The sequence below is a fragment of the Tamandua tetradactyla genome, chromosome 23 (assembly GCF_023851605.1).
Source record: "Tamandua tetradactyla isolate mTamTet1 chromosome 23, mTamTet1.pri, whole genome shotgun sequence".
Taxonomy (NCBI): domain Eukaryota; kingdom Metazoa; phylum Chordata; class Mammalia; order Pilosa; family Myrmecophagidae; genus Tamandua; species Tamandua tetradactyla.
In genome coordinates, this window is record NC_135349.1 from 23,091,059 (window position 1) to 23,116,542 (window position 25,484).

The window sequence follows — 25,484 nt, forward strand, 5'->3', positions numbered from 1 at the left end:
CCTGGCTGAGTCAGGTCTTAAGTAATCCAGAGGAATTGTTTTCAAACCCAAATCTAACAGTGTCACTCCCTTGGTCAGAAACCCTTCATAACTCCCCATTACCCTCAGGAAGAAATGCAAGCTGATAGTCAAGGCCTGCCATGCCCTGACTCCTGTCCATCCATCCCTTGCTCCTTCGTAACAAACCAGGAAGAAATGCAAGGACATCACATGTGACAGAAAAGCCAAGGACCCATGGATCACTGGCAACCAGCCCCAGAATGCCACAGTCTTCGGGGAGAAAGCATGGCCTTGCTGTGTCTCCATTTTAGATTTCTTCTAACCTCAAAACCATGAGCTAATATCCATTGTTTAAGCCAATACATTGTATAACACTTGTTTTAGCAGACTAACACAGGTTCCTTCAAAAGCAGATCTTAAGATAAGAATTTGGGTGCAGGAACTTTATTTGAGGAAAGAGTGGATAAGTGAGAAAAAAAAAAAGGAGACAAGCCAATAAAGGACGTGTTCATTAGCAGGTTCCCACTGTGACACTGGGGACTCAGTTCCAATGGAGACCCCCTAAGAGACTCTGTAGAGAGGAGACCCCCTAAGAGACTCTGTAGAGAATACATCTCAGAATTGACCCCAGAGGGGGCATAAAGTTGGGGTACTTATCCACTACTTCCTGTACCTCACTGGTTGAAGGTTGCAGAAACTCCCCTCCTCCAAAGAGTACCCTGAGGCAAGAAGATTGGGAAGCAGTTGGGGAGAGCAGGGGACTGGGACCTGTCTGCATACGACTTCCAGGTAAACCAAGAGGAGAAGGGCAGGGCGTCTCCCAATGTCTTCTTCAATGGGTGATGAGAGAAGCCCAGGGCAAATGTCAGATTATAAGCATTTATAAGAAAATCTGTATGCTCTTACTATGGCCTACAAGGCGTTTCCTAATGTGACCTCCTTCCTCTCTGTCCTCATCTCCTACTACTCTTCCCTTGCATCCTGTAACCCAGACACCATGGCCTTTCCTTTCTTCCAATATGCCAAACTCTTTCCTGTCTTCTGGCTTTTGCATCTGCTGTACTTCTACCTGGAATGCTCTCCACAGACTGCCTAGCTGGTGCCTTCTCAACCTCCAAGTCTCAGTTTAGACATCCATTTCCAAGAAGCCTTTCCTGACTCCCTGATGAAATATCTTCTCTAACTTAGACTTCTATTTTTTTTTTCCTTCTCAGCCTACCTCTTTTCATTTCTTTCTTGTTCCTTCCTTCATTTAACAGACACTTGTTGAGCACCTATTGTGAGCTGGATGTGATTCCAGGCACTGGAAAGACAAAGAGACAAAGGTCAGCAAAATAGACATGTCCCCTGCTCTCAATGAACTTGCATTCCAGTATCAGAAACAGACATAAACAAGCAACAAATAAACACCGGTTTACAATAATTATAAGTGCTATGAGCAGGGAGGTGTCGGGGGTGGAAATGGGGGGAAGAACCGTCTGTACCTAGGGCATCGGGGAACGCCCCATTCCTTCATTGCTCTTGTCTCCTCTACTTGATGGTCAGCTCTGTGAGGGCTAGGAGCACATCTGCTTGGTTCTCTATTATTTTTCCAGCGCCTGGCATGGAGCCAGTAAGTGCTCACTAAACACCTGGTGAATGAATGAACTGGGACCAGAGATGACCATTTTGGAGATCCTCAAGAAAGTGAGGTGGTTACAACCCAGGGGGATGGATGGTGTGATGGTAAGGTTCTGGTGTCAACTTGGCCAAATGATTATGCCCAGTTGTCTGGTCAGGCAAGCACTGGCCTGACTATTGCTGCAAGGATATTTCATGGCTGGTTGATAGACTAGAAGGCTGGTATATTAAGTCATCAGTCAGTTGATTGCATCTGTGCTGATTACATATACAATCAATTAAGGCTGGGCTGGCACAATGTGATAATCCAATCAGGTAAAGGCTTTTAAGAGGAAAGAGAGACCCTGTCAGTGCTTCTTCAGCCAGTGAGTCTCTCCTTTGGAGTTCATAAGACCCTTCATTGAAGCCATCAGCTTCACAGCTTGCCCTACAGATTTTGAACTCTTCCACTCCCACGCTTGCGTGAGACACCTCTATAAATCTCATATGAACAGATCTCTCCTGTTGGTTTTGTTTCTCTAGAGAACCCTGACTAATACAGATGGCATTCCCCAGGGAGCAAATGTAGACTAGAAAGAGCAGAAGGACCAGAGAAACCCAGGGAGAGGAGTCTCAGAGAGGAAAAGATTTGTGGTGTCTGCAAGGCAAGGATACCTCCTGCCCACACATGCTCTCCTTGGCTACCATCTCCCCCCTGAGGTGAAAGAACCTCTGAGGAGCCATCATTTTTAGCTGTTGAGGCCGTGGTGGTCTTGACCCAGGAGTTCAGGCCCCCTCCCCAGGGAGCTACAGGGTCCAGTGTGAAGTTTCTGGAGTCAGGAAGCCCATGGCACTTAAGGACTCAGAAGGAATCAGAACTTCTCACTCCTGCAATCCTGGTCCAATCTTTTTCTGCCGGATCTTACCCTAGGCATCACCTCCTCCAAGAAGCATTCCTTGACTCCCAGTCTGAGTTAGGAGCCTCCTTCCAGTTCCTACAACCCCCACTGCTCCCTTCCCACCCCACAATCACTACCCTGACCCCAGCAGGTGTCATTCACTGCCTAGGTAGCTTTCTCCCTGACACACCTGGGGCTCCTTCAGAACACAGACCACCCTGACTTGATTCATCTCTGTGGACTCAGCAGTGCCTAGCACAGAGCCAGGTCAGGGATGTCTTAGGAAGGGACTCATGAGCCAACAGAAGAAAATAAATCATGACTTTGGACATGCTAACTCCCCTGCCTTCTCCCCATTCTGGATAATTTCCCCACATTTGGCTGATGCTCAGCAGTCCAGAGGATGTCATAATGACCATGGTGTGTGAGGAATGGGGGTGGGTGGGGTAAACTGGAGCCAGATGTATATGAAGCCTACAGGCTACTGAAGATGTGTGCCTCAGGGAGAAGGAAGCTGTGCCTTAGTGAGCCAAAGGGCGGGCATAAATTGGTACTTCTGGATGCAGCCCCATCTCCGGGAGTCCTTAAAGGAAAAAAGAATTGTGGGAACCAAAGAAGGGGATGGGGGAGGGGGGCTAAATAAACAGATGAATTGCTTATTTCAAAGATACAGGGAGCTGACGATAGGAGGGAGGGAGGATTGGCAGGGTCCCCAGCCTGAGCTCCTGTCCTGGTTCGGCACTATCTGTCCAATCCTGCGCAGGTCACCGTCTGTCCTCCCCAGCTTCGGGTTCATCTGATATTTGGAGGCTGCTAGTCAGGCTCCGGCCACAGGGCAGTGACTTAGAGCCCGCCCGAGCCAGCAGAAGGGGCGCCCAGACACAGGGCTCGCGACCGCGCAATCAAAGACACGGCACGGCACCAAAAACGAGGCGTGGAAGGTGTGTTTATGTAAGTAGAAAAAAAAAGTGCACAGAAAGGTGAGGGAGCAGGCCTTCTCGGCCGGGCCTCTGGTTACTCGGAAGTGCAAGGACCCTCCCTCAGTCAGGGGGTTCCCCCAAGGGTGGAAATCGAGTGAAGGGATCGCGCGGGATCTCTCGTCAAGGTTAGACCCACAGTTTGGGGTACGCGGCCTTATTAGGGGCGGGGCCACAGAGAACTTTAGGGGCGGGATCTCGCCAGTGCGTAAGGCCGCCCAGAACTGGGGTCTGGAGGGTGTGGCCTACCCGGGGCGCGGCCTTCCCGGGCTTGGTACCCGCGCGGGGCGGAGGGTCAGCCGAAGAGCTTGAGGAAGCAGGGCTGGCAGTAGGGCTTGCCGGCGCGCTCCTGGAAGGAGCCCTTGGTGAGTGGGCGCAGGCAGAAGGTACAGGTGAAGTGGTCCGGGTGGAAGCGGCGGCCGAGGGCCGACACGCAGCGGCCCGTCACTGGGAGGCCGCACGTGGCGCACAGCGACCCGCGCCGCGCGTGGAAATGGTTCTCGCACAACGGGCGTCCCTCGTGCTCGAAGAAGCTGCCTCCCGAGAAGGGCGCGAAGCATTCCTGGGAAAGGGTAGCCGCAAAAGGGAGGCTCAGCGGCCGAACCCCCGGCCGGATAAGTTGCATCAGGAGCCTTACGTGACCCACTGTGACCCGCACCACCACCACCCCGCCCTCCGAGGACCCTGTCCCAGTAATCGCGTGGCCCCGCCTCCCGGCGAGCCGCCCCACTCAGGCCCTGCCCCGCAGCCGCGCACCCTGCAGACGAAGCAGTCCGGGTGCCAGAGCGCGCTGAGCGCCGAGATGTAGTTGTCAAGGATGGGGCCTTGGCAGCCCTGGCAGCGCGGAGCGAAGAGCTGCAGGAAGTCCCGGCGGCAGTACGGCCGGCCCTCGCGCTCGTGGAAGCCTGGGGGTTGGAGACAGAGGGCGGAGTCTAAGGAAAAAGCAGGCCTCCAAGCCGTGAGACTGTGGGGCCGGAAGAGGGACAGTCAGTGAGCAGGGTCGGGGGCTGGGACCCCACGGGTGGGAGGATAGGGGCAGGAGGTAGCTGGAGAAAATTCAAGGCCGGGATTGCTTCGGAGGCCTGGACTCAAGGGGCCAGAGGGAGGCGGGGTCGGACCAAGTGGAGGGGCGGGGCGGAACGGGAGGTCCGGCGGCCCCGAGGCTTTTAACGCGGTAGTGGACTTCTCACCCTCGTCCCCGAAGGGCTCCCCGCAGCTGACGCAGCAGAAATGCTCCGGGTGCCAATGGGTGCCCAAGGCGGTAACCATCTTCTGCGGGGAATGAAAGAGGATACTCAGTGCGGTGCTCAGTCCCTTGTCCAGCCCCGACCTCGATGAATCGGATGCAAGTTATCCGATGAATGGGCTGAGGAATGAATCTGAGGTGTGGGGGAGCCTGACAAGGAATTTCGAAGTCAAGGAGAGAGGGCAAAGTCCAAGGGATCGTGACCGTGGTCACGGACTCGGGATGAGGTCCATCCCACGGGCGCCCAGAGGGAGTGAGAGGCGCAACTCACGTGGCGGATGGGTTGGTTGCAGAAGCCACATCGTGGTGAGAAGCGCTCGAAGTAGCACTCAGGGCAGAAGGGAGCTCCATCCTTCTCGAAGAAGCTGCTGCCTCCCAGGGCCGTGGAACAGCCACCACAAACGAAGTGTTCAGGGTGCCAGGCGCGGCCCAGTGCCGTTACCACCTATGGGGCAGGGATGAGGCTGGGATCAGAGTGGCCCCCAGGCTGCCATTTGCCAGCTAAGGTTTACAGACAATTTCCCAGTCTGATCTCACCAGGGTCAGGATGAAGAATCTAATGTACATGGAGGGAAAAGACTTATTCAAGGTCACACAGCCTAAATGTGATGGAGATTCAACCCCAGGTCTTTTACCTTTGCTTCAGGGGTGACATACCCATTAGGCTCAGTAGGCACAGTTCCTAGGGCCCCAAAACTGTTCTAATTTCTTTTAGAAGCAGAATAAAAAAAATTAACTAGAAGAAAGTACTCTAATGTATAATATGTAATATGAATATATTCATTTTTATACTAATATAGTCATAAAATACTTTTAAGAAGATTTTATGGAGGAAAGTAGCCATGAAGGCAGCAAGGCCTAGTGTCCACAAAAGTCATAATGCTGCCCTGCTTTGCTGAGTTTGGAAATTCTGGGATAGGAGCAGGACATGTATCCAGCAAGAGAAGCTTGGTCAACCATCAGGCACAGTTGTTGTCAATCATATCTGCTCAGACAATAGCCAAGAGCAGATGGTAGGTGGAGCCAACAAGACTTTTGCAAAGATTAAATGATATAGGGGTTGTAAAAGAGCATGCACAGTGCCTGGCAGTGTAGGAGCACCATAAATGCTAAATAGGTTGGAATATTTTCACCCTGGCATTTATTAGTTGCATGACTCAGAGCCTCAGTTTCCTCAGCCATAAAATACTAATAACAGTAAGACCCACTTCACAGTTATTTATTAAAAGGGAACAGCACAAAGCCTGACTTTCAGTAAATATGGGTGTGTGGTTCTCTGCCTCCCTTCTCTCAGGGTTTGACTTACTTGCCCAGCAATGGGTTTATTGCAGGAGCCACAGAGGCCCTTGGCCTGGGTGGGAACACCACGGCGGCTGAGGTCGGACTGCAGCAGCCCCAGCATGGTGTCTAGGCTTCCCTTGGTAGGCGGCCCTGGGGGTGGTGATGGGGAGCCCTCATTCACCGAGCTGGACACTGGTGGCTGGGTTGGAGCAGAGGCTGGAAGCTGCAGTGGGGAGGACATGAGAGTTAAGTTAGCAAGGGTACAAATACGAAAGGGCCTAGAACAAGGGGAGCTCCAAATGGACACACTCCCCCATCTAACTCACATGGTTTTGGACACGAAAGTCAGAGAGTGAGGCCATCAGTCTGTCCAGCTCCAGAGTGGCTGAGGTGGCCGAAGGCTTTGGGGGAACAGGGGATGAACTGGAGGGGCTGTGAAGATACAGTTTGTGTCAGCTCAGAGCCTCCCAGATGCTTCAAGCCTCCAGGATACCTGTTACCTCTCTCCCCAAGCCCTTCCAGACTCACATGTTGGACATTTGCTTGTCCTCAGACTGGTCCTCCTTCTGCTCCCCTGCAGCTGCCTTGCTAGATGGGAACTGAGACATTATCTCATCTGGAAAGAGGCGAGAAGGGCACTTGGACAAGAAGCCATGCTCAAGCCACTTAACACAGAGTTAAGGCTTTGTGTCCTTTAGTGCTACTCCAGGAAGTCTAAAAGCCTTAGTCTCTGTCTTTCCTTGCCCCTCACCCCCATCCCATCAAGAGCCTGTCTCATTAACCCTGGTACCTGTGATGTTGAACTGGGTGGCATTAAGTTCCTGGAGCAACCGGTCTAGTTCACAGAGCCCAGTGCCCAAGACACCACTGGAAGAAGAGAATGGAGGGGCCGCAGGGGCCACAGGCTTTGGGGAACGAGGCTTGCATACCGTGCTGGGAAACAGGATGGGAGCCTGGGGTCAGGGACAGCAAATCCAAGTCCCCTCACCTGAGTCACAGTTGGCTTCCCCAGTCCCCAGCTTCCAGGCTCCTTACCTGTACAGATGGTCTTTGTCTCCAGAGGCTCCTGAAGACTCCCCAGTGCCTGTCTACAGACAGAAAAGATGCAGATGTATAATGCCAGACCTGTCCTTTGCCCCCCTCAGGACTGGATTCCTCAAGCCCTGGCCAAGCCTGGCCCTAGGGACTGCCCCAGCCCCCAGCATCTGGCCTCACCTGTGGCTGGTGGCCATAGGGCAAGGGAGGCGTGAGAGGCTCTGGGGGCCGCTCTTTTGGAGCCCCTGATCTTGGCATGTGTGAGGTAGTGGTCTCCAGATCAGAGAGCAGGGCATCTGCAGGAAGAGGCAGTCAGGGTGAAAGGTTGAGAGGTCAAGGTTAAGGTCATCTGAGTTAGAGGCATCTGTCTAGAAGCTGAGCTTAAAGTCACCATCACCGGGAATTGGACGGCAGAATTCCTTAAGGGATCAGAGGACAAACATTCCAAATGAGTAGTACTGGAGGACAGAAGTCAGGATTAAGAGGTCAAGAATCATGACACTGGGTCAGACCAAGGCAGTGAAGTGAAAGAACAGCAAGGAGTATCTATGAGGAGGATATCCCAACTGGCTCATCCTGTGGGTCAAACACAACCCCAGCAACCTGATTCTCTAATTTTGCCCATCTTCTCCGCTGGAATCGAGATTGGCTCTTTTCTCAAATTAAATTTGGCTCCACCCCAAATTGCTAAATTGGCGTATGCCTAGCATCCAGCTTTCTGATTGGAAGCTCTCTCTGCCACACCCATGAACTCCTCCCTACCTAAATAGGCCCCGCCCAGCCCTGGCCCACCTCCAGGACCGTTGAGTGCCCTCTTACCCTCATCACTGGGGGGTCTGCTGGGGCCCTGCTTTCTGATTGGCTTTTCTCTACAGGACCGTTACCCCTCCTGAGGAGCACCCTCTACTGGAGGGTGCCGGAACCCTTTCCATGGAGGACACAGCCCTCCAGTCCCAGCCCCAGCTGGGAGGAGTGATTCCTGGGTTCTCCTGCCTGCTCCAAAACTACCTTAGCTTCCCGAGCCCGGTCCCTTTAACCCTTTCCCTTCCAGAACCTAGAAGTCTATGCCGCTTACCTACTCCTCAACTCTCAGCACCAGGGTAGAACCCTGACCTCTCCAAGGCATCTTGGCACTCATTTATTATTCTCTTTCTAGCCCCCAAGAAGTTGAGACCTACTCAAACTTGGAGGCCCGTAACTCTTCCCTTTAACAAACTCTGTCACAGGCCGACTTTCTCCTCCGGATCTCCTTGTCACACTCCCCGCTCCCGTCCACTTTCCCGGTCCCCGAACCCAAGGCCCCTTAACCCCTCCCTTCCCAGAGCCCCTGCGACGGGGCTCCACGGCGCTGCACCTCCCGGCCCATCCGCCCGCAGCCAGGGATGAAGGAGCAGAGCGAGGGAAGGAGGGAGCTGCCGGCCCGGGAGAGGCAGGAAGGGAGAGGCAGGAAGGGGGACGTGGAGTCGGAAAGGAGGAGCGGGCCAAGGCGAGAAGCAGGCGCGAGAAGACGGGAGGCGGGGATGGAAGGATGCGGCGAGTGCGAAAGGGCTCCCGAGTGAAAAATCGGGTCCAGGCGGCGGGGAGGCACTGGGGACGCGGGGACTCGGGCCACACTCACCCAAGTCCTCCATGGCGGGGAGCGGACAGGCGGCGCGGGGTGAGCAGGGCGGGGGCCGTGTCCGGTGGGGGGGGGGGGGCGGGGGGACGTCCGGGAGTTGGAGGCCCAGCCGTGACCATGTAAGGAAGCCGGGACCCGCTGGGATGGGGCTGCGGGGTGGGGGAGCGATGGCCCGGGGGACCCGGGGTGGGGGCGTGGAAGGGAGGGTGGGCCGTGGGCCACCCAGGCCCAGCCCGCTGCCGGCCCGCGGAGGTAGCCACACCCCAGCCTTGGCCTCAGCTGTAGGGAGCCCCAGGCGGCCAGAATCCCAGTCAGGGAAGCTCAGAGGAGCAGCTCTTCCAGACCAAGCAGGACAGCACCCCCTCACACACCCAGTGACACTCAGGCAGACTGAAGCCCTGGAGCAGACACCCCCAGAGCCAGCACTTGAGTCCTAGACAGAGCCCCTTCCCACCCAGACCGTTCCTGAAAGACTTGTCCTAGACAGAATTTTGGGGTTAAGGAAGAAGTGGTATTCCAAAGCTCAGTGAGACACCAGGTTCAGAGATCTTCCCTCGGAGTCCTTGACAGACAACCCCATAAATAGAAATCCCAAAAGGCACACATGCTAGACACAAAGAAATCCATCAAAGTTGGAGACAGACATAGCGAACCCACCCAAAGACTCTAAGATGGGGTCTTCCCTCCAAGACTTGGAAACATTCACAGGGAGACTGCATAGGGAAACTGAAACCCAGGCCCAAGCAAGCCCCTTACAGACTCAGAGACCCACCCCTTCAGGCCAAGCAGACTTCAAGACAAAGCCCTTCCCCAACAGTGAGACAACCCAGACCTGTTCAGAACAGCCCTTTCCCAAAAATCTGATGAAGAGACGAAAGCAAGACAGACTCCAGCCGCGAGACGCCTTCTCTGAACTGAAACCTTGAGAAATCAAGGTGAAAATTAGACACTCTAGGAATGGGTATGGACAGACAGCACTGTGCTCTGCCATTCAGACCTGAGTGCTAGGTCATGTACCTCAACCCAGAGGCAGTTCATCTGAGGAGCTCTGTAAAATCGCTAATGCCCAGGGCACCCTCCTGTCCAATTCAGTCAGAATGGGCCTAGGCATCAGTATTTTCAAAATGTCTCTGGGTGGTTCTAACGTGCAGTCTGAGAACCAGAAACCTGGACATAGCAACTGCCACCTAGTTTCCAAGAGGCGGACTCTGGCAGGCCCAGTCCAGGAGCTCTCCTAGGACCTGGAAGCTGGGTGATGTGGGCCTTGCCTAGGACACCAAAGTGACATGAGCCTCACCCTCTCCTGAATGCCAGCCCAGGCACTCTGGCTCTTTCTGTACAGGATGAGGACAGGGCCTGAGAGATCCCAAGAGCTTAGAAAGCTTCCCCTCAGGTAGACACTTGGGCCATGAGATGGAAACAGACCCAGACAAAGGGGCCCAAGACAGACAAGGGAATGGTAATACCAGGGCCTCAAACATACAGCCCGACACTCACAGCATCCCCTCCACCCACCCCCTCAGCCCTGCCCAAGGTTTGTGTGTCCATCTAGAGAGCTGTGTCTGAGCAATGAGGCCCCATGGGCAGGAAACAGGCTTCCCCTGGGCCTCAAACCACATCCTCAGGAGAAGCCTGGGAACTCCACCCTATCCCAAGGCTCTAGGAACTCCTGCATGGCAAGAATGGAATGTGAACAGCCCCAGAGACCAAGATACAACCCTACTTAATGGGGTGGAGGGGTGGAGGGACTCCCACAGGAAAGCAAACAAAGACACCACACAATGGGGATATCCAACTCCAGTCTTTAATCTTAATTCCAGAGGGCTAGGCCAGGCCAGGTGCCTGGGGCCCTATATCCCTCTCCAACTCTTGGGCCCCAGAGCCAGAGGCCTTGGCTTCTCACTCCTGGGTCTTCGGACCATCATCCTGGAGTCTGGTTCTATGCTCTCACTGGTCCTTGACGGAGACTCCTTCTGCCCAGCCTCCTCCCATGTCAGTAGCCCTTCACTGCCACCACTCTAAGGGAGGCCACTCTCATCACTGACCTATCCTTGGGTTCCCTCCCAGGGAGCATTAACAATCTAGGTTGGGACCCTTTGCCCTGCCTCAACTCCCATCACCACAGCCAGTAAAGCCTCAGCCAGAGGCCCTACTTCCTCACCTGCCGCCTCCACAAGGCCCACCAGGGCCAGGGCCCGTTTCCGTGGGCACTGCCCTGGCCCCAGGGTCCAGCGTGCACAGTGAGCAGCCAGCCTGGGCCGGCCTAGGCGGAATACCTCACCCACTGACTCTGGGCCTCCCTGGGGTCCCAGGTGGATTCGACCCACAGCCTCTTCCAGCTCCTCCTCTAGCTGGGGCAGCAGGAAACGGCCTGCAGCCTCCAGTGCTTCTTCAGCTTCTGAGCCCAGCAGGGGCTGGCCTGGTGGGGGCACAGGCCCCAGGGCAGCCCCACAGCCTCGGCAGCCATGCAAATGATGCAGAACAGGCCAGGCTGCACTGGACGACAGGCCTCGAAGTGGCACCAGATCCATCTGGGCTTCTGCAAAGCTGCCAGCTAGCAGGGCCCGAAAAAACGGGGAGGCAGTAGCTGAGATGGCCCGCTGGGCAGGGAGCCGTAGGCCTGAATCCAGCAGGAAGTGCAGGTCAGGGGCTGGGATAGGGGCTGAGCCCAGCAGAGGTTCATAGAGACAAGGAGAGGCTGGGTCTTGGTCCAGGGACATTGCAGGTGGGAGGGCTGAGCTCACAGTGGGAGATACCAGGCCCTGGAGGCAGGAAAGGGAGTCTGCTGCAAAGAAGAGGAAGAGTGGATGTGGAGCTGGTCGGTTTAGTGCTGTGAGGAGGAGACGGAGGCCGCCCTGGTCCAAAAGCAGCCGACGCCACAGAGAGGGCTTCCTACCAGGAGAAGGGGGTCGTTCACAAGGCAGAAAGGAATAGGGTTGGGGAATGGTACCCTTGCCCCCTCCCCATCTCCAATCCAGTGAGGCATCCCTAACCCCCTCACCGGCAGATGAAGGGCAGTGTCAGTGCACAGGCCACACGGTCCTCAGGGCTCCCAGAGAGCAACAGGTGGGTGAGGGCACCCACTCCAAAGGGTGATTCAGCCTGCACAGTCAGGTTCTGCAGCAGCATCTCACCTGCAGGGAAGGGATAGGCAGATCAGGTCGGAGCTGGTACCCAGGGCGAGAATGGGATGGGACAGGTAAGGCAGGGCTCTGGGACCTTGAAAGAAAAGAGGGCAGAAACCTCAGGGTAAGAGATCAGGACACAGAAGAGGGGGAACTGAAAGGCATGGGCAAGAACAGAAAGTAGGGTGCTAGGGGGCAAGTCTGGGCCCTTCAAGACTGAAATGGCCTGCAGTTAGAGAACAGAAGACAGGGCTGTCTCTGGCAGTGCTATAAGAGGAGCAGAGAGAAGGCAGGGTTGGGAGGCCACTGTGCCTGAGCCTGGGTTCTTAAGGACAGAACAGACCTGGGAGCCAGAATGGGTAAAGAAATGCAAACAGGCAGGATTCTAGTCATGGGAAGGCCATGTCTGGGGTGAGAGAATCTGGGCTGGAAGGCTTGGACAGAGCTCTACACATTGGCCCTTCTCTCCAAGGGAGAATATGGGTAAGCCATAAGGCAAGGTTCTGGAGAAGGGATAAGAGGGGTGTGGGTCTTCGCGGTGGGGGGCTGAGGGGGAGGGAGGGTTGGGAGGGCGAAAGAAACACACCCAGCTCTCGGTGCTGGTTGCGCCGGGCAGGCCGGGCACGGGGCGCCGGCCAGTCGTCAGGTGCAACGCCGAGTACGAGCCAGGCGCGCAGGAGCGCAGCGCCATAGCTGCGCACAAAGGCCTCCAGGCAGGCAGGGTTGCAGGTGAGGCGTGCCAGGATGCGCAGCGCGCGGGGGCTTGGCGGGCCCGGCGCGCCTGTCACATATGCCAGCAGACCACGCAGCGCCGGGCCCGTCACTAGCGCCCCGCTTGGGTCTGGAGCCTGGGAGAAACGCGACAGCAGGAGCAGTGCCGGGCCCTCGTGGCCCCAAGGCTCGTCAGGCGCAGCACCAGGGCTGCGGCCTGGGGTGCGCGGGGTGCGCGGTGTCTGCATGGAGGTCGCACCCGGCACGGGGCTGGCCGGTTCGGAGGGCTCCGGTGGTGAGCAACACTCAGGGGACCAGTCGGGAGAGATGTCCCCGGGGCCCACTGCGTAGCCCTCGGAGATCAGCCAGGACCTATGGAGGGGAAAAGAGGAGGAGACTCAGTCCAGGGCCAAAGCCAGAAGTCAGGGTCAAAAGACAGGTCATGGGATTACCAGATGACCTGGTTGTCCCACTTCTAGATATACACTCAGAAGAACAGAAAACAGGGACTTGGACAGATATTCGCATACAGAAGTTCACAGCAACATTATTCACAAATAGCCCAAGGGGCCATCAAGAGATGAATGGATAAACAAAATGTGGTATATACATACAGTGGAATATGAGTTAGCCATATAAAGGGATGCAGTTCTGATACAGGCGACAACATGGTTCATCGGAACCCTGAAGACATCATGCGGAGTGAAATAAGCCAGATACAAAAGGAGAAATATTGTATGAGTCCACTGATATGAAATACCTAGAACAAGCAAGTTCATAGACACAGACACAAAGCAGAACAATGGTTACCAGGGACTGGGAGTGTTGGGGGGAAGGGGAATTATTCCTTAGTGGGTACAAGTTTCTGTTTGGGGTAATGAAAAGGTTCTGGAAATGGATAGTGATAAAGGTTACACAAGACTATCAATGTACTGAATGCCACAAAAATGAACCCTTAAAAATGGTTAAGATGATTTCTAGGTTATATATATTTGCCACAATAAAAAAAGAATCCTAGGGCATTAAAGAATAAGTGCAAGGAAGCATAGTCAAGGGAGAAGAGGTGTGCTCAAAGGGACAAGGAGAAAAACAGGAACAAAATAAAGTTTCTGTTCTCCTGGAGTTATATTCCAGTGAAGGAAAAGAGACTATCAAATAATAAACAAGCTATGGTAGGTTACATGGCGTAAAGTGATGAAGAGAAAAACAAAAGGGAATGAAGAGCTAGCGGGAAAACTGAAGTTTTAAAAAGGGAAGTGACAGTAGTCCCTACTGAGAAGGTGACATCTGAACAAAAGTCTTGATAGAGGTGATGGATCAGGGCACGTAGGAGTAAGAGTGTTCTAGGCAGAGGAGACAACAAGCTGCCATGTTCCAAAACTAGCTAGGAGGTGGTGTGTGGGAGGGCAGAGAGCACCAAGGAGACGGGCTGGGGCTGGAGTCTACAAGAAGACTGGCATTTACAAAGTGCCACCCAGTGCCAGGCAGGGTACAAGGTGGTCTTGGTTAATCCTTACAATGACCCAGTGGGACAGTATGTTGTCATCCTCCATTTTACAGACGAGATATCAGAGGCATAAAGAAGTTAACCAACTTTCCCAGGATGTCTCAGCTTGCAAAGGTGATGCCAGTGTAAGGATTAGTCTCCAGAGTATGCCATCTCAGCCAGGACACCTACTGCCTCCCTGTGAACCAGTCCAGGGCCCAAAGTTTGGAGGTGTTGGGGTGGGGTGAAAGGCAAAAAGTAGATCCAGGGGAGGGGAGATGTGTTTACCAGGGGTTGGAAAGGAGTCATGTCAAGGGAGAACAAAGAATCAGGACTCAAGAGCTAATAAAAGTCTTACTGAGGCAGAATGGGGGGCTGCAGGCAGGGTAGTGAAGAGGGCTGGAGCAGACACAACCATGCCAAAGCGTGGCCCACCCACCGAAGCTCTGAGGGGTCTTAGAGACTCACCTAAGGCTTCGGAAGCTTCCAGCCTCTGCCCGCTCAGGGGTCCTTTCTTCAGGGAAGTCCCAGGAAGCAGCTTCTCTTCCCTCTTCTTCCTCATCGCCAGCCTCACCACACAGTTGCCCAGCCAGAAGAGGCACAAGCCCCAGAGCCTGTAGCCGGCCCAGCGCTCCAGTATCATAAAGGAAGCCCACCAGGGCAGCCACTACACGAGGGTGCCAGGCACTGGCCCGTGGGTCCTGTAGCAGGGCCATCAGCAGCTCCAGACCACCCGCGTCCCGCAATCGGGCCCGGTTGATGGCCTCCCGGCAGAGCAGGCACACAGCCCGTACCAGAGGCTGCTGGAAGGCTGGGCTGGCTCCGTTGGGGCCCCGGCGCCGCCGGAGCTCTCCTAGTAGCACCTCCACGCCACCAGCATTGCCTAGCGCAGGCCGTACCAAACCCTGGGCACACAAGTTGGCAAGTGTCAGAATAGTGGCCTCACGCACTGCCCGTTTGGGGTGGGAGGCCAGGCTGACAAGTGGGCCCAGCCCCCCGCCCAAACTTAGCTGCTCAGCACAGGCCCGAGAGCAACCTCGGCTCAGCTCCAGGAGGGCACGGACTAGGGCCGAGGTCAGCGCAGGGTCTGGAGCGGTGGCTAAGAGCTCAGCCAGCGGGCGCACTGCTCCCTGCTGTGCCAGGGCCAGGCGGTGCTGGGGTGAGTCTGCCAGATTGCGGAGGGCACGCACCACACTCTGCAGGCACTGTGAGTCCTGGCAGGCTGTCAGGCTCTCGACAAGCAGAGGGACAGCACCTGAAGAGGGAAGGGGAGGACTGAGAGTGAGCAAGGCCAGACACCCAAGCCTCTCTCCAACCCCAAGTCCTAGCTAACCCCTCTCCCCTCCCAGCCTCCTCACCAGCAGAGTGAATGTCCCCACAGCTTTCAGGTTCCATGGCTAAGTTCCCCAGGGCACGGGCTGTTCGGTTCTGGATGCTGTCTGTCTTCACACACTGAAGAATGGTCACTGTGAAAAGGGTTTAGCATTATGAGGTGGTCTACCCTCCTCTTGTCTCTCTTATTAGTCACTTTGAGAATGTGTCCTGAGAAGATCAGGGACAGCCTTCAGAAGAGATGAACACTAAGGCTAAATAGGTATGTATATGCTAGAAGGATGGTGGGTAGAGTGTTACAGGGCATCTCAGGCTTTGAAGTAGCCTGTATGTGGGTCACTAGAGGTGACCCAGTATATGCAATGACCTCAGGAAGGGCCTCAAAAGCCAGGCCAAACTTGATAACTGTACCTAATGAGGTTACATACATGAATATCCCTGTTCTTGGAAAATGTACATGGATTTATTAACTGTTCAGGAAGCATGACCCATGCAACTTACTTTCCAAATGTCTAGAGAATAAATAAATAAAATGATAGCACAAATGTGGCAAAATGTTAAAGGATAGTAGATCTGGATATCTGGGTAGGGTTTATGTTGGAGTTCTCTATATTGTTTTTGCAACCGTCCTGACCCTGTACATTTGAAATTATTTCAAAAGTTAAAAAAAAAAGCCAAGCCAAGGAATAAGGACTTAACTGTGAAAGGATGGGAGACATGCAAGGGTTTTAGGAAGGGGAATGGCATGATATAATCTGGGAGCCACGTAGAGAACAGATTACAAGGGAAAAGCTAAGGGGCAGGGGAGCAGCAAAGAGGCTGTTGCAATACTCCAGACGAGAAAGGATAAGGGCTAGAACCAAGTCAACTACCAGCACTGCCCAGAACATGGGCCCCAGTCCCTGGCTCATGGTGGATGTGGGAATAGAGAGAATTGGTTCGATTCAAAAGATATTGCAAATGCAGAACAGAGAGTGATTGAATGATGGGGGAGGGGATATTATACTAATAACACCACCTATCATTTACTGAAGACTTAATGTGCCAGGCCTCTCGTCAAACACATGAAGGTCCACATGCATTTTATGCACGTTTCAAATATATGAATGCTCCATTTTATCCAAAAAATGAAAATTTCACGGAAACTGGCATCATTTCACATCTAGCAGGCAACAAGGCAGAAGCTGTGTTCCAATGGTTGCCACTAGGAGGCGCCAGTTTAGCTGGTAAACCGAAAAGCTTGCTCTCTTTTGTCAAGATTTGTTCTAATTGTGCTAGTTTTCAACAGCAGGAGGTACCCAAGCCATGCTTAGAGTATCTGCTTTCTGTATGTGTGTTCGATTTCCTTCACACTTCAGTTTTGCAAGGTAGTTATTATCATTCTATCCTACAACAAGGAATCCTAGCCTTGACATGGCCAAATGGAGGGACTACAACACAGACATAGCTAACTGCAGGGCCCACCTTCTGAACCTCTACACCTTCTGGCCTCCAGATCACTGCGTGTCGGCTCAGAGCCCAGAACAGTGTCGGACACACAGGCATTTCGTTATCTGCTTACGAACCGAGGCCAAGAATCATCTGTGGAGGTGGTGGAGGGACTCAGGTATAATATATGGCGAATCCAGTGACGTCATGGGGCGTGACGGAATGAGTGATGGGGGTGCTGCAACGTCACAAATCACGTTCTCCGGGATACGACACAAAGAACTCAAGACTCCGCCTCAGGCAGGCAAGAGGTGCATGTAGAATCATTCTAAGAAGTGGGGGCGGAGCACTTACCCAAAGGGAAAATGCCTCCGAGTCTGCGCACTTCAGCCCGGCACGCCCCTTCCGTACAGCAGTTAGCTAGGATGCTGAGGGCCAAGTCCAGAGTCTTGCGCAGGCGCGCTGGTGGCGAAGACGTCGACGACGACGCAGAGGGGGCGGGGCCCGATGTTGGGGCGGGGCCAGCAGAAACCGTTGACAAGACCGACGATGGGGCGGAGCCGGAGCCTTCCTGAAGCGGGGTGGGGCCCGCTGCTGCTGCTCGCCGTAGCAGCGCGAGAAGGGGGCGGAGCCCGCCGCGTGCCCGGAAGCGCTCGATTCCCCCAGCTGCCTTGACATGACGCGTGCGGAGGGCTAAGAGCGCACGGCCCAGGGGTGTCTCGTTGATAGCTGCATCCTTCCCCCCACCCAGACCCTCCCCGGCCGCCGCCGTGAGCTGCGCCAGGCAGAACGAGAGCGAGTCCGTGGGGGTTGGCTTCGCAGCCGCCATCTTGGCTCGGGCCTGAGGCTCCGCCCTGCTCTCTCGCCGCCCTTCTGAGGGGAGCGGAACTGGTAGAGTGAGGCGGGCCCAGACACCTCCTCCCTGACGCTTTTTAACTAGCGCCGCCGCTGTTGGCATGCGAGTCGGAAATTGTAGTTCTCGATGCCGGAACTCTTTGATTCCTGCATAGTCGCAGAAGGCACGTTGGGAGTGTTGGTTGGCTAATCTGTGTGCGAACTCAAGAGGTATTGCAGTGCATGCTGGAATATGTAGTCCGCGCCAAGTTTCGGCTTAGTTTAGGACGGACGGAAAACTCTCTGCCAGGAGTCTCCGAGTGGGTCGGTTCCTGTCGAGAACCCGGACATCTGACCATGGAACCTCCGTATCGTGCTGCTCCGGGTGACCCGGCAACTCCACGCCTGCATGTCCTCGGCAGCGAACACCTTTCCTACTGCAGGTTTGCTTCGCCACCCCCAGCAGTGCTCGGGGCCCCGAAGTCTGGGCTGAAGAACTCCTAGGCCTCCGAGCCAAGACGGAAGTGACAGCAGCCGCAAGTAGGAACCTCTCGCTTGGCCAGGTGGATGAGAGAGTTAAATCCACCGAGATCGTTCGCATCCTAGAGTGGCACGGGGTTGTGGACATTTCCGGTTCCGGTGGTGGACCCCCTGGGTCCGGAGTGTTCTCTCTAGTCTATGTGTCTGGGCTGAGTGACTGGTATCTAGGAAACGGGCCACTCTTCACTTGCGGTGGAATGAGCTGCGACAGAAGTGGCGACGGAGAGCCCGGACGGGGAAACAGACGCCAGGATCCCGCGGGGCTCGGAGGTCGCCACTCGATTGCGGGGTGGTTCCGTCTGAGCGGCCCTTCCTGGTGTGGCAAAGGCAGTCCACCGCCCGGGAAATGCTGTTGATAGGTCAGGCCCTGGCCCCGGGAAGTAAGCCTCTGCCAGGACCTCCTGCCTTGCACTCCCCAAAGCCTTCGGGTGTCGAGAGTGTGGACTGACCGCAGCCCGCCTCCCTGATCTCATTCATCACCAAAGCAGCCAAGACTATCTTGACAGGGCTAAGCTAGGGCTGATGGGGCCAGGGTCAAAGCAAAGGATCAGGAGACCTGTCTGTTGAGTTCAAGGGGTTCTTTATGACATTTCTTGTCCCAAGCTTTTGTCATCTGCCCCTACGTCTCCCTTGGGACCCTCTTGGAATTTCCCCAGGCTCTTTCTCTGCTCCCCTGTCAGCAGATGAAGAGGTGATAAAGACTCACTTGTGCCAGGGGTGGGAGTGGGGGGTGCTCAAACAGTTGAATTTCTATTGGTAAAACTTTGGACACATGGGAAGTTACAGGGAGACTTTCCAAAGCACTACATAATCTGTGTCCAGAGCAGAGGTTTCCAAGCTGTGGAGTGTTCCTCTTTCCTCACCATGGCTGCATGTGGGAGGTAACTGCTGTTTCAAGGGCCGCCTGCCCTCCCATATGAAACATTCCTTCCACCATTAGTCCATGTATCCATGCCTCCAAATCTTGCCGTCTTTTCTTAGGCGTGCTGCCTTTAGGGGTTTCCCCAGCCTGTACCACATAGGATGGGAGTTAGAGGGTGTCCAGGGTTGCCTCTTCCTAGCTGTGGGACTTTGGATAGGTCTTCCTCTTCTGAGACTGGCTTTCTCCACCTCTGAAAAAGAGAAGATGATGGCTGCCTCACAAAGCTGTGGTGAGGATTCCACAGGAGCACCCGTGTGACGCACCTCGGTCAGGACAGCGACTCTGGAATCCTCAGTTCCATTCTCTTCCTAATGTCTAGAGCCCTTTCAGTGCTGTTGCTGTTAGCAAACATCCTGCCAGCTCCTGTTTAAGGTTGCAGATGTGAGCAAGACAGAGCGCTGTCTTGAGCAGCTCGGTGTCTTGTAGAGGAGATGGACTCAGGATCAGTAACAACACAGAATGAACAAGGCCAACAGTGGACAAGGGACCTTGCCTAGAGTGAGCCTGGGAGGCTTCCCCAAGGTGACACCCAATGGATAGCTCTCATCTGCTCAAGCTGGGGAGCCATGGACACCCCTGAGGAGGGAGTCAGCGATGGAGGAAAACATTCATGCATGTTCTCCATCAACAGCACCTCCAAGAGCTCAGAGTTTGAGTCGAAGGCACATGGAAGGCACTCAATAAATAGCTGTGATCACATCCTGATGATCCTGCTTACTAGTGGCCTTTGGGCCTCACTTATCTCATCAGAGGCTAATCCCTGCCCTGTGTACTTTGCAAAGCTACATTGAGTGTCAAGTGTCGTAAACATACTTAGCAAAATTTGGAACTGCATATGAATGTTAGGTGCCTGGTGGAGATGGGATGGGAAGAGAAAAATGTTTACAGAATCCTTTTCAGAAAACTGGGAGCTAATTTCTCACATTAGGGCAGATATCCTGGGGCCCAATCTCCTCCCAAATTGCAGAAAGAGATACTTCCCAGAACAGAGGGGCAGACCAGACCTCAGAAGCAGGACAGGTGGGCTTAGTCCAGCAGTTCATCCAGTTGTTCCTGAGCTGGGTAGGAAGGTAGCCTCACTGTCCAAGCATGTCCTAGACCAGTGCTTAGGTCACAGGTAGTTGCAAACGTACTTGTTTTGCCCTCACAGTGTGAGTGTGTTTGTGTGTATTTACAGTTGAGCCAACATTCAAATCAGGAAGTTTCACATCAGAAGCTAGATTTCCAGATTTTTTTTTTTTAAATTGGATGATTCAGCAACACTGGACCTTTACAGCAACAAATTGTTGACCAGAGCTGAATAGAAGCTGTCATGGGTGGACAGTCCTCGCTTCCTGTTGTATCCTTGACTCAGCACGTTTAGTTTGCGTTACTTGCCCGAAGGGTATTTGGGGTTACAATGCCCACCATACATGATCATGAGTGATAAGGACCGTCTAGCAGCAGAGACCTGTTAGTCTAACAGACCCCATCAGAATCATTAAGTGGGGGTAGGCCTGTTTTTTATCCTGGGTCTAGCACCCTCCTAAAGGATTGTTTTCCCAATCATGCAAATCACCTGAAGCATTTGTTAAAAATACAGAGTCCCATATTAGATTTGATATCAGACTCTGATTTCAAATGTTTAACAAATATACCAGGTAATTCTTTGATCAGACAAGTTAGGAAACCCTGCCCTAAGGTCTAGATTCATACCAAAAAAAAAAAGGACGGAAAGGCCTGGAAGTCGGGCACACATGATTTGGCCAGCACCTCACCTGGTAAATCTCAGCCTGACTCAGGCGTATCTTGGCCTAAGGCCACCCAGGACCATGGCCTTGACCTCTGAGAGGTCACTGAGACACAGGACTCAAAAATCTCAGCATCCCTTGTGCAATGCTTGGACTTGACGAATATGCTTAGACATCCTTTGCCCTGGGGACCGATCTCCCTAGCTGTTGAAGGTTGTCCATTTCAGGTTCCACCAGCCACCCTCACCACTCTGAATGCTTGGAAAGAGGTTTCTAAGGCCCCATGGTGGTAAACATGCTTGCAGTAAGATTGTGTTTTTAACCCTGTGGTGACAACAATAGGAGGGAGCAGCTTTTTCATTCATCCATTTATTCATTTGTTCATTCAGGAGCCTTAAAGCCTCTTCTAGCCCAGTCTTTCCAGTCCCTTGGGTCCCTGAGAGAATTTGGACCCAATTTCTGTTCTGAAAAGGCAGATGATAGCAGAGAGGCTGAGATGGGGGATCTGAAGGAGGGTGGAGGGTTGGGTCTGGAGGACACCAGTGGCCCAGCCTAGGGTCAGGGGAGGCTGCCTAGAAGACTGACCCTTAGCAGATGAGCAAGAGCTGGCTTGGGTGAGAGGATTGAGTGACTTTCCAGACGGGCATAGCAGGATGGAGTTCCCATCCCTCCATAGTTGGCTGTGGGCCATAGGCTGAGACACAACTCTCTCCATTTCCTGAAGGCCAAACTGTTCCTGATTTTTTCTCCCCCTTCTGCCCCCTGCCCTTCCATTTTCCTTCCCACAGCCCTTCCCAGTAACAGTCTTACCCTCCTTCCCTGAGCCTGCCTGTCTTCCCTCCTCCCCACCCCCATTCTCACCCCCAGATATCACCCCTTAATTTTGAAGCTCCTTTCCCTAGCTGAAAAGGGATGAGGATGGAGTGCACCTGCCCAGCTAGGCAAGCTGAACCCTCAGGTGTCATGTGCCAAGAAATACTGGGCCCTCTGCCCTTGTGGGCCTCACGGGGACAGTCCCTGGTAGACATTCCTCACAGGGCTATTGTGGGACTCAAGCAACAAATATGGAAGCACTTTGTAAACACTAAGGCCTGGAGGTGTGGGTAGGAGGGAGGTTGCTGCTCTTGCCTAGTTGTGGATATGAGATTGGTTCTAATATAGGCCAGCTCTGTCTCTGATCTCAATCAGCCCTGGGCGTCAGGGTCCCCCACTCTGAGCTCAGTGGACCACACTGTCTCTGATTTTATCATCCTTCAGCTGGTGCTGAAGGATGGGTGTGGCTATGAGCTCACTGTGGTGTGACAGGTGCTTCAGGAGGGATACTGGGGATACTGGAACAGCCCCCTACTCATAGCCAAGCTCCCTTCTTCCCTTCCCAGGACATCTCTAGGTGTACTCCAGGAGAACAAGGTCCATGTCTGCATGGGTCCCTCCTGAGTCTCCAATATCCCAAATGGGACAGGCACAGAGAGCCTTGAGGACGGTCCTTTGCTGCCTGGGTACATGCATCTTTTTTGGTCCTGCAATCTGGGTCCACTTCCTAAGAGGGGGAGACTCCAAGGAAGGCTGAGAAGAGTGGGCTGGCCCAGGGCAGACCTGCTTACCTCCTACTCCAGCCTACCTAAAGGGCTGAAGGTCACAGGGCTGTTAACTCCGTGAACATGGGAGTAAGTAAACCTTTGGGTAAGGTGCCATTTGGGAACATGATGGCAGGGTGGGGGCTGGGAGGCCAGATCCAAGGCCTGCAAAGGAGGGGCTCAGGGATTCCCTGATCCCAATTACTCACAGAGGTGACAGTAGGGCCTGCTGACTTGCTGCCCAATGCTGAGGTCCAAGAACATGATACCCTCTCTGGCATCACTTACCTCCCACTGTGCCTCCTGGGCTGATTTTGATCCCAGGGGTATGAAGCTCTCTGGGAATGTCCAGTTCCTACAGAATGCCCATGGAGTCTCTCTCCCTTCCTCCTTCCACTGCTGGCACCCTGGTTCCCTCCACATACTCTTTCAGGTCATGGACATGCACCTCTCCCCTCCCTTGACCCCAGACTCCCTTCAACCTTTGTGCTGCAGCTGCTCAGATTTAGAAGCAAGGAGAGAAGAGACAGACATTCCATCTGGGGCTGTTAACTGTGATGAAATCAAGAATGGTGAAGTTTCATTGATCCTGAAGGGGAGAAGGAATTCCACTCCTATTATCCTGCTTAGTTTCCTAAAGGCTGCTATAGCAAAGAACACAAACTGAATGGCTTAAAACAACAGGAAATTATTATTTCACAGTTCTAAAGGCTAGAAAGTCTAAATTTGTAGGGGAGACTCCTTCCTTGCGACTTCCTAGCTTCTAGTGGTTTACTAGCAATTATTGGGTTTTATTGGGTCTGCCTTTTGTTTTAGTTATCACTGTTTCCCCTTGTTCCTGTTCTAGTTCACGTGCAATAAAATTTTTTGAACAACAACAAAACTGGGGGCAATACATTCCCAATGTTTAAGCCGACCCATTGTATGGCATTTGTCATAGCAGTTGGGAAAACTAAGACAATGGTTTCAATATGCAAAAATCATCACATAAAAAGAAATAAGGGGGGATGACACCTTTACATGATTAAGGACATTCATTAAAACCTCACAATTAGCATCATACTCAGTGATGAAAGACTAAAGCTTTTCCCTAAGATCACGAGAAAGACAAGAATGGACACTTTCAGCACTGCTGTTCATTTTAGCCAGAACAATAGGCCAGAAAAAGAAAAGTCATCCAAACTGGAAAGGCAGAAGTAAAACTATTTGTATTTGCAGATGACATGATCCTGTGTTTAGAAAATAGAAAGGAATCCAGACTGGTGCTAATAAATTAATTCAGCTAAATTGCATAGAAGATCAACACACAAAAGCCAGTTGTGGTTCTTCTACCACCACGCTTAACTGTATATTGATACTACATTCCACCATCAAATGTAGTTCCTGAATATATTTTGGAAATTAAAAAAAAAGCAATTGTGTTTTTATACACTAGCGATGAACAATTTGAAGAGGAAATTTAAGAAAATTCTATTTATAATAGCATCTAAAAGAATAAAAAATCTAGGAATAAAATTACCCAAAGAGGTGAAAGACTATCTTAGTTGCCAGGGCTGCTATGAAAAATACCACATACTGGTTGGCTTAAAATAGGACTTTCATTATCTCGCAGTTTGGGTGGCTAAAACACAAAACTCAAAGCACAGGCAGGTCCATGCTTTCCTCTGAACATTTGTACCATTATATAGTCCTGTCTGACAGCAACTCTTGGGTTCACACCCATGGAAACATGAACTAAGTTTAAGAACATGTCGTTTTTGGGGGTACCACGATTCAGTCTACCACAGCAAGTATGGGCCTGACTTAAATCCCCACTCACATCACAGCTAGGAGCTTTTTTTTTCAATGTACAACCTGCACAACTGTCCATATGTAGCCTGGGCTATTTTGTGTGATTCTTTAAAAACTCAGTTCCAAGGGCACCCACCTGATTCTGCACTTTCATGATTGCAGTAGAAGCTCCTGTAACAAGTCAATTCCATAGTGTTAGTGTTACGGGTCAAACTTAGCCAAAAGTTTTGTAATCAACTAATCCAAGTTTATAATACCTACAGTAGTTTTGGTTTCCTGCCCTGGCACTTTGGTTCACATAGTATGCTAATTTATTTAAACTTCAGTGAACTCACCTTTAACAATGGGTCAGATAATGCCTACTCTGAATAATGAGATTGTATATACACATGCACACATATAATGTGCTCAGCATATATGGGGCTTCAGTAGTGGTTTTTCTCACCACTGTTATATGTCTAAGGAATGTAAAGGGATGATACATGAAATGCCCTGCCCTCTAGAGCTGAAAGCTCATTGGAAAGATAAGACCTTGGGCATGAGATGATAAGCAGGGCAATGAAAACTGAGAGGCAAAGGAGTGAGATAGAAGGCTGGACTCTAGAGAAAGTCAGGAGGGGAAAGTATCCCACCTGCCTCTCAGTGACTGCCCTTGCTGAGCATTTTCTACATGTTGGGAATTGAATTATGTACCCTAGAAAAATATGTGCTTGATTTTAATCCACTCCTGTGGGTGAGAACCCATTGTAAATAGGACCTTTTGTAGATGTTATTTTTAGTTAAGGTATGGCCCAACTGAAACAGGTTGGCCTTTAATCTGAGTAAAATTATAAAGAATTTTAAAAGTATATTGACTATTAAGTTTTGGGAAATATACTGAACTCATTCAGTTTGTCCCAAGTTTAAATTTAGGATAAATTTCGTAATTGGTTGCATAGACAGAAAGATATTAGGCTTTCTGGGTTTGAAAATTTTAGGTAAGGGCCATGGAATTTTGAGAGTTTATGCTCTTTTTAAATTATTTCCAATTATTAGATTTATTTTATTAAAAGTTGTGACCAGGACCATTGGAAAAAGGTCTTCGCTTTTTCCAAAGGCAGTTCTTTGGCAGTTTTCTGCTGTTGTCTTAAGGAAATTTTAGGGATGGTTTCTTTGTAATGTCCCGTTTTCTTTACAGTAATTATAAAACTAAAGTTTTTGAATTTTGCTATTTAAAGTTTTTTTCAGAAATATTGATTTATGTATTTATACCAGACACCTAAATATTTTTAAGCAGTTTAAATAGAGCTCATTAAGAATTTTCTTATTAATTTGCTTTTGTTATCCAGAAGTATGAGACTATAACATTGAAAA

At 52.2% G+C, this 25,484-nt stretch overlaps 2 protein-coding genes across 3 annotated transcripts; both read right to left on the reverse strand.

The window, feature by feature from the left end:
- Positions 1-3,424: 3,424 nt before the first annotated feature.
- On the reverse strand, positions 3,425-8,722 carry TGFB1I1 (transforming growth factor beta 1 induced transcript 1). Of its 2 annotated transcripts, none has more exons than XM_077141141.1 (11): positions 8,656-8,722; positions 7,218-7,333; positions 7,038-7,090; positions 6,793-6,935; positions 6,531-6,618; positions 6,329-6,434; positions 6,028-6,225; positions 4,993-5,166; positions 4,666-4,747; positions 4,232-4,380; positions 3,425-4,037 (listed from the first exon to the last, which is right to left on the reverse strand). In XM_077141141.1, exons 1-11 carry the CDS (start codon positions 8,666-8,668, stop codon positions 3,771-3,773), a joined length of 1,389 nt encoding a protein of 462 aa, XP_076997256.1. In that variant the 5' UTR covers positions 8,669-8,722; the 3' UTR covers positions 3,425-3,770. The 2 variants fall into 2 exon arrangements, with proteins under 2 accessions (XP_076997256.1, XP_076997257.1); XM_077141142.1 differs by lacking the exon at positions 8,656-8,722 and adding an exon at positions 8,113-8,453.
- Positions 8,723-10,445: 1,723 nt separating this feature from the next.
- ARMC5 (armadillo repeat containing 5) lies at positions 10,446-18,407 on the reverse strand. Its single transcript, XM_077141143.1, has 6 exons — positions 17,092-18,407; positions 15,336-15,443; positions 14,446-15,232; positions 12,367-12,863; positions 11,657-11,789; positions 10,446-11,547 (listed from the first exon to the last, which is right to left on the reverse strand). Exons 1-6 carry the CDS (start codon positions 17,693-17,695, stop codon positions 10,737-10,739), a joined length of 2,940 nt encoding a protein of 979 aa, XP_076997258.1. The 5' UTR covers positions 17,696-18,407; the 3' UTR covers positions 10,446-10,736.
- Positions 18,408-25,484: the final 7,077 nt, after the last annotated feature.

Bases quoted from the DNA above. Each gene is read 5' to 3' on its own strand.
- TGFB1I1 (XM_077141141.1), bottom strand. The intron at 6,936-7,037 runs GTAAGGAGCCTG...CCTGTTTCCCAG, and splicing joins GACAAAGACCATCTGTACAG to CACGGTATGCAAGCCTCGTT. The intron at 6,226-6,328 runs GTGAGTTAGATG...TCCCCACTGCAG, and splicing joins ACTTTCGTGTCCAAAACCAT to CTTCCAGCCTCTGCTCCAAC.
- ARMC5 (XM_077141143.1), bottom strand. From the start codon at position 17,695: ATGCCAACAGCGGCGGCGCTAGTTAAAAAGCGTCAGGGAGGAGGTGTC. The intron at 12,864-14,445 runs GTGAGTCTCTAA...TCCCCTCCATAG, and splicing joins GGAAGCTTCCGAAGCCTTAG to GTCCTGGCTGATCTCCGAGG. The intron at 11,548-11,656 runs GTGAGGGGGTTA...TTCTCCTGGTAG, and splicing joins ACACTGCCCTTCATCTGCCG to GAAGCCCTCTCTGTGGCGTC.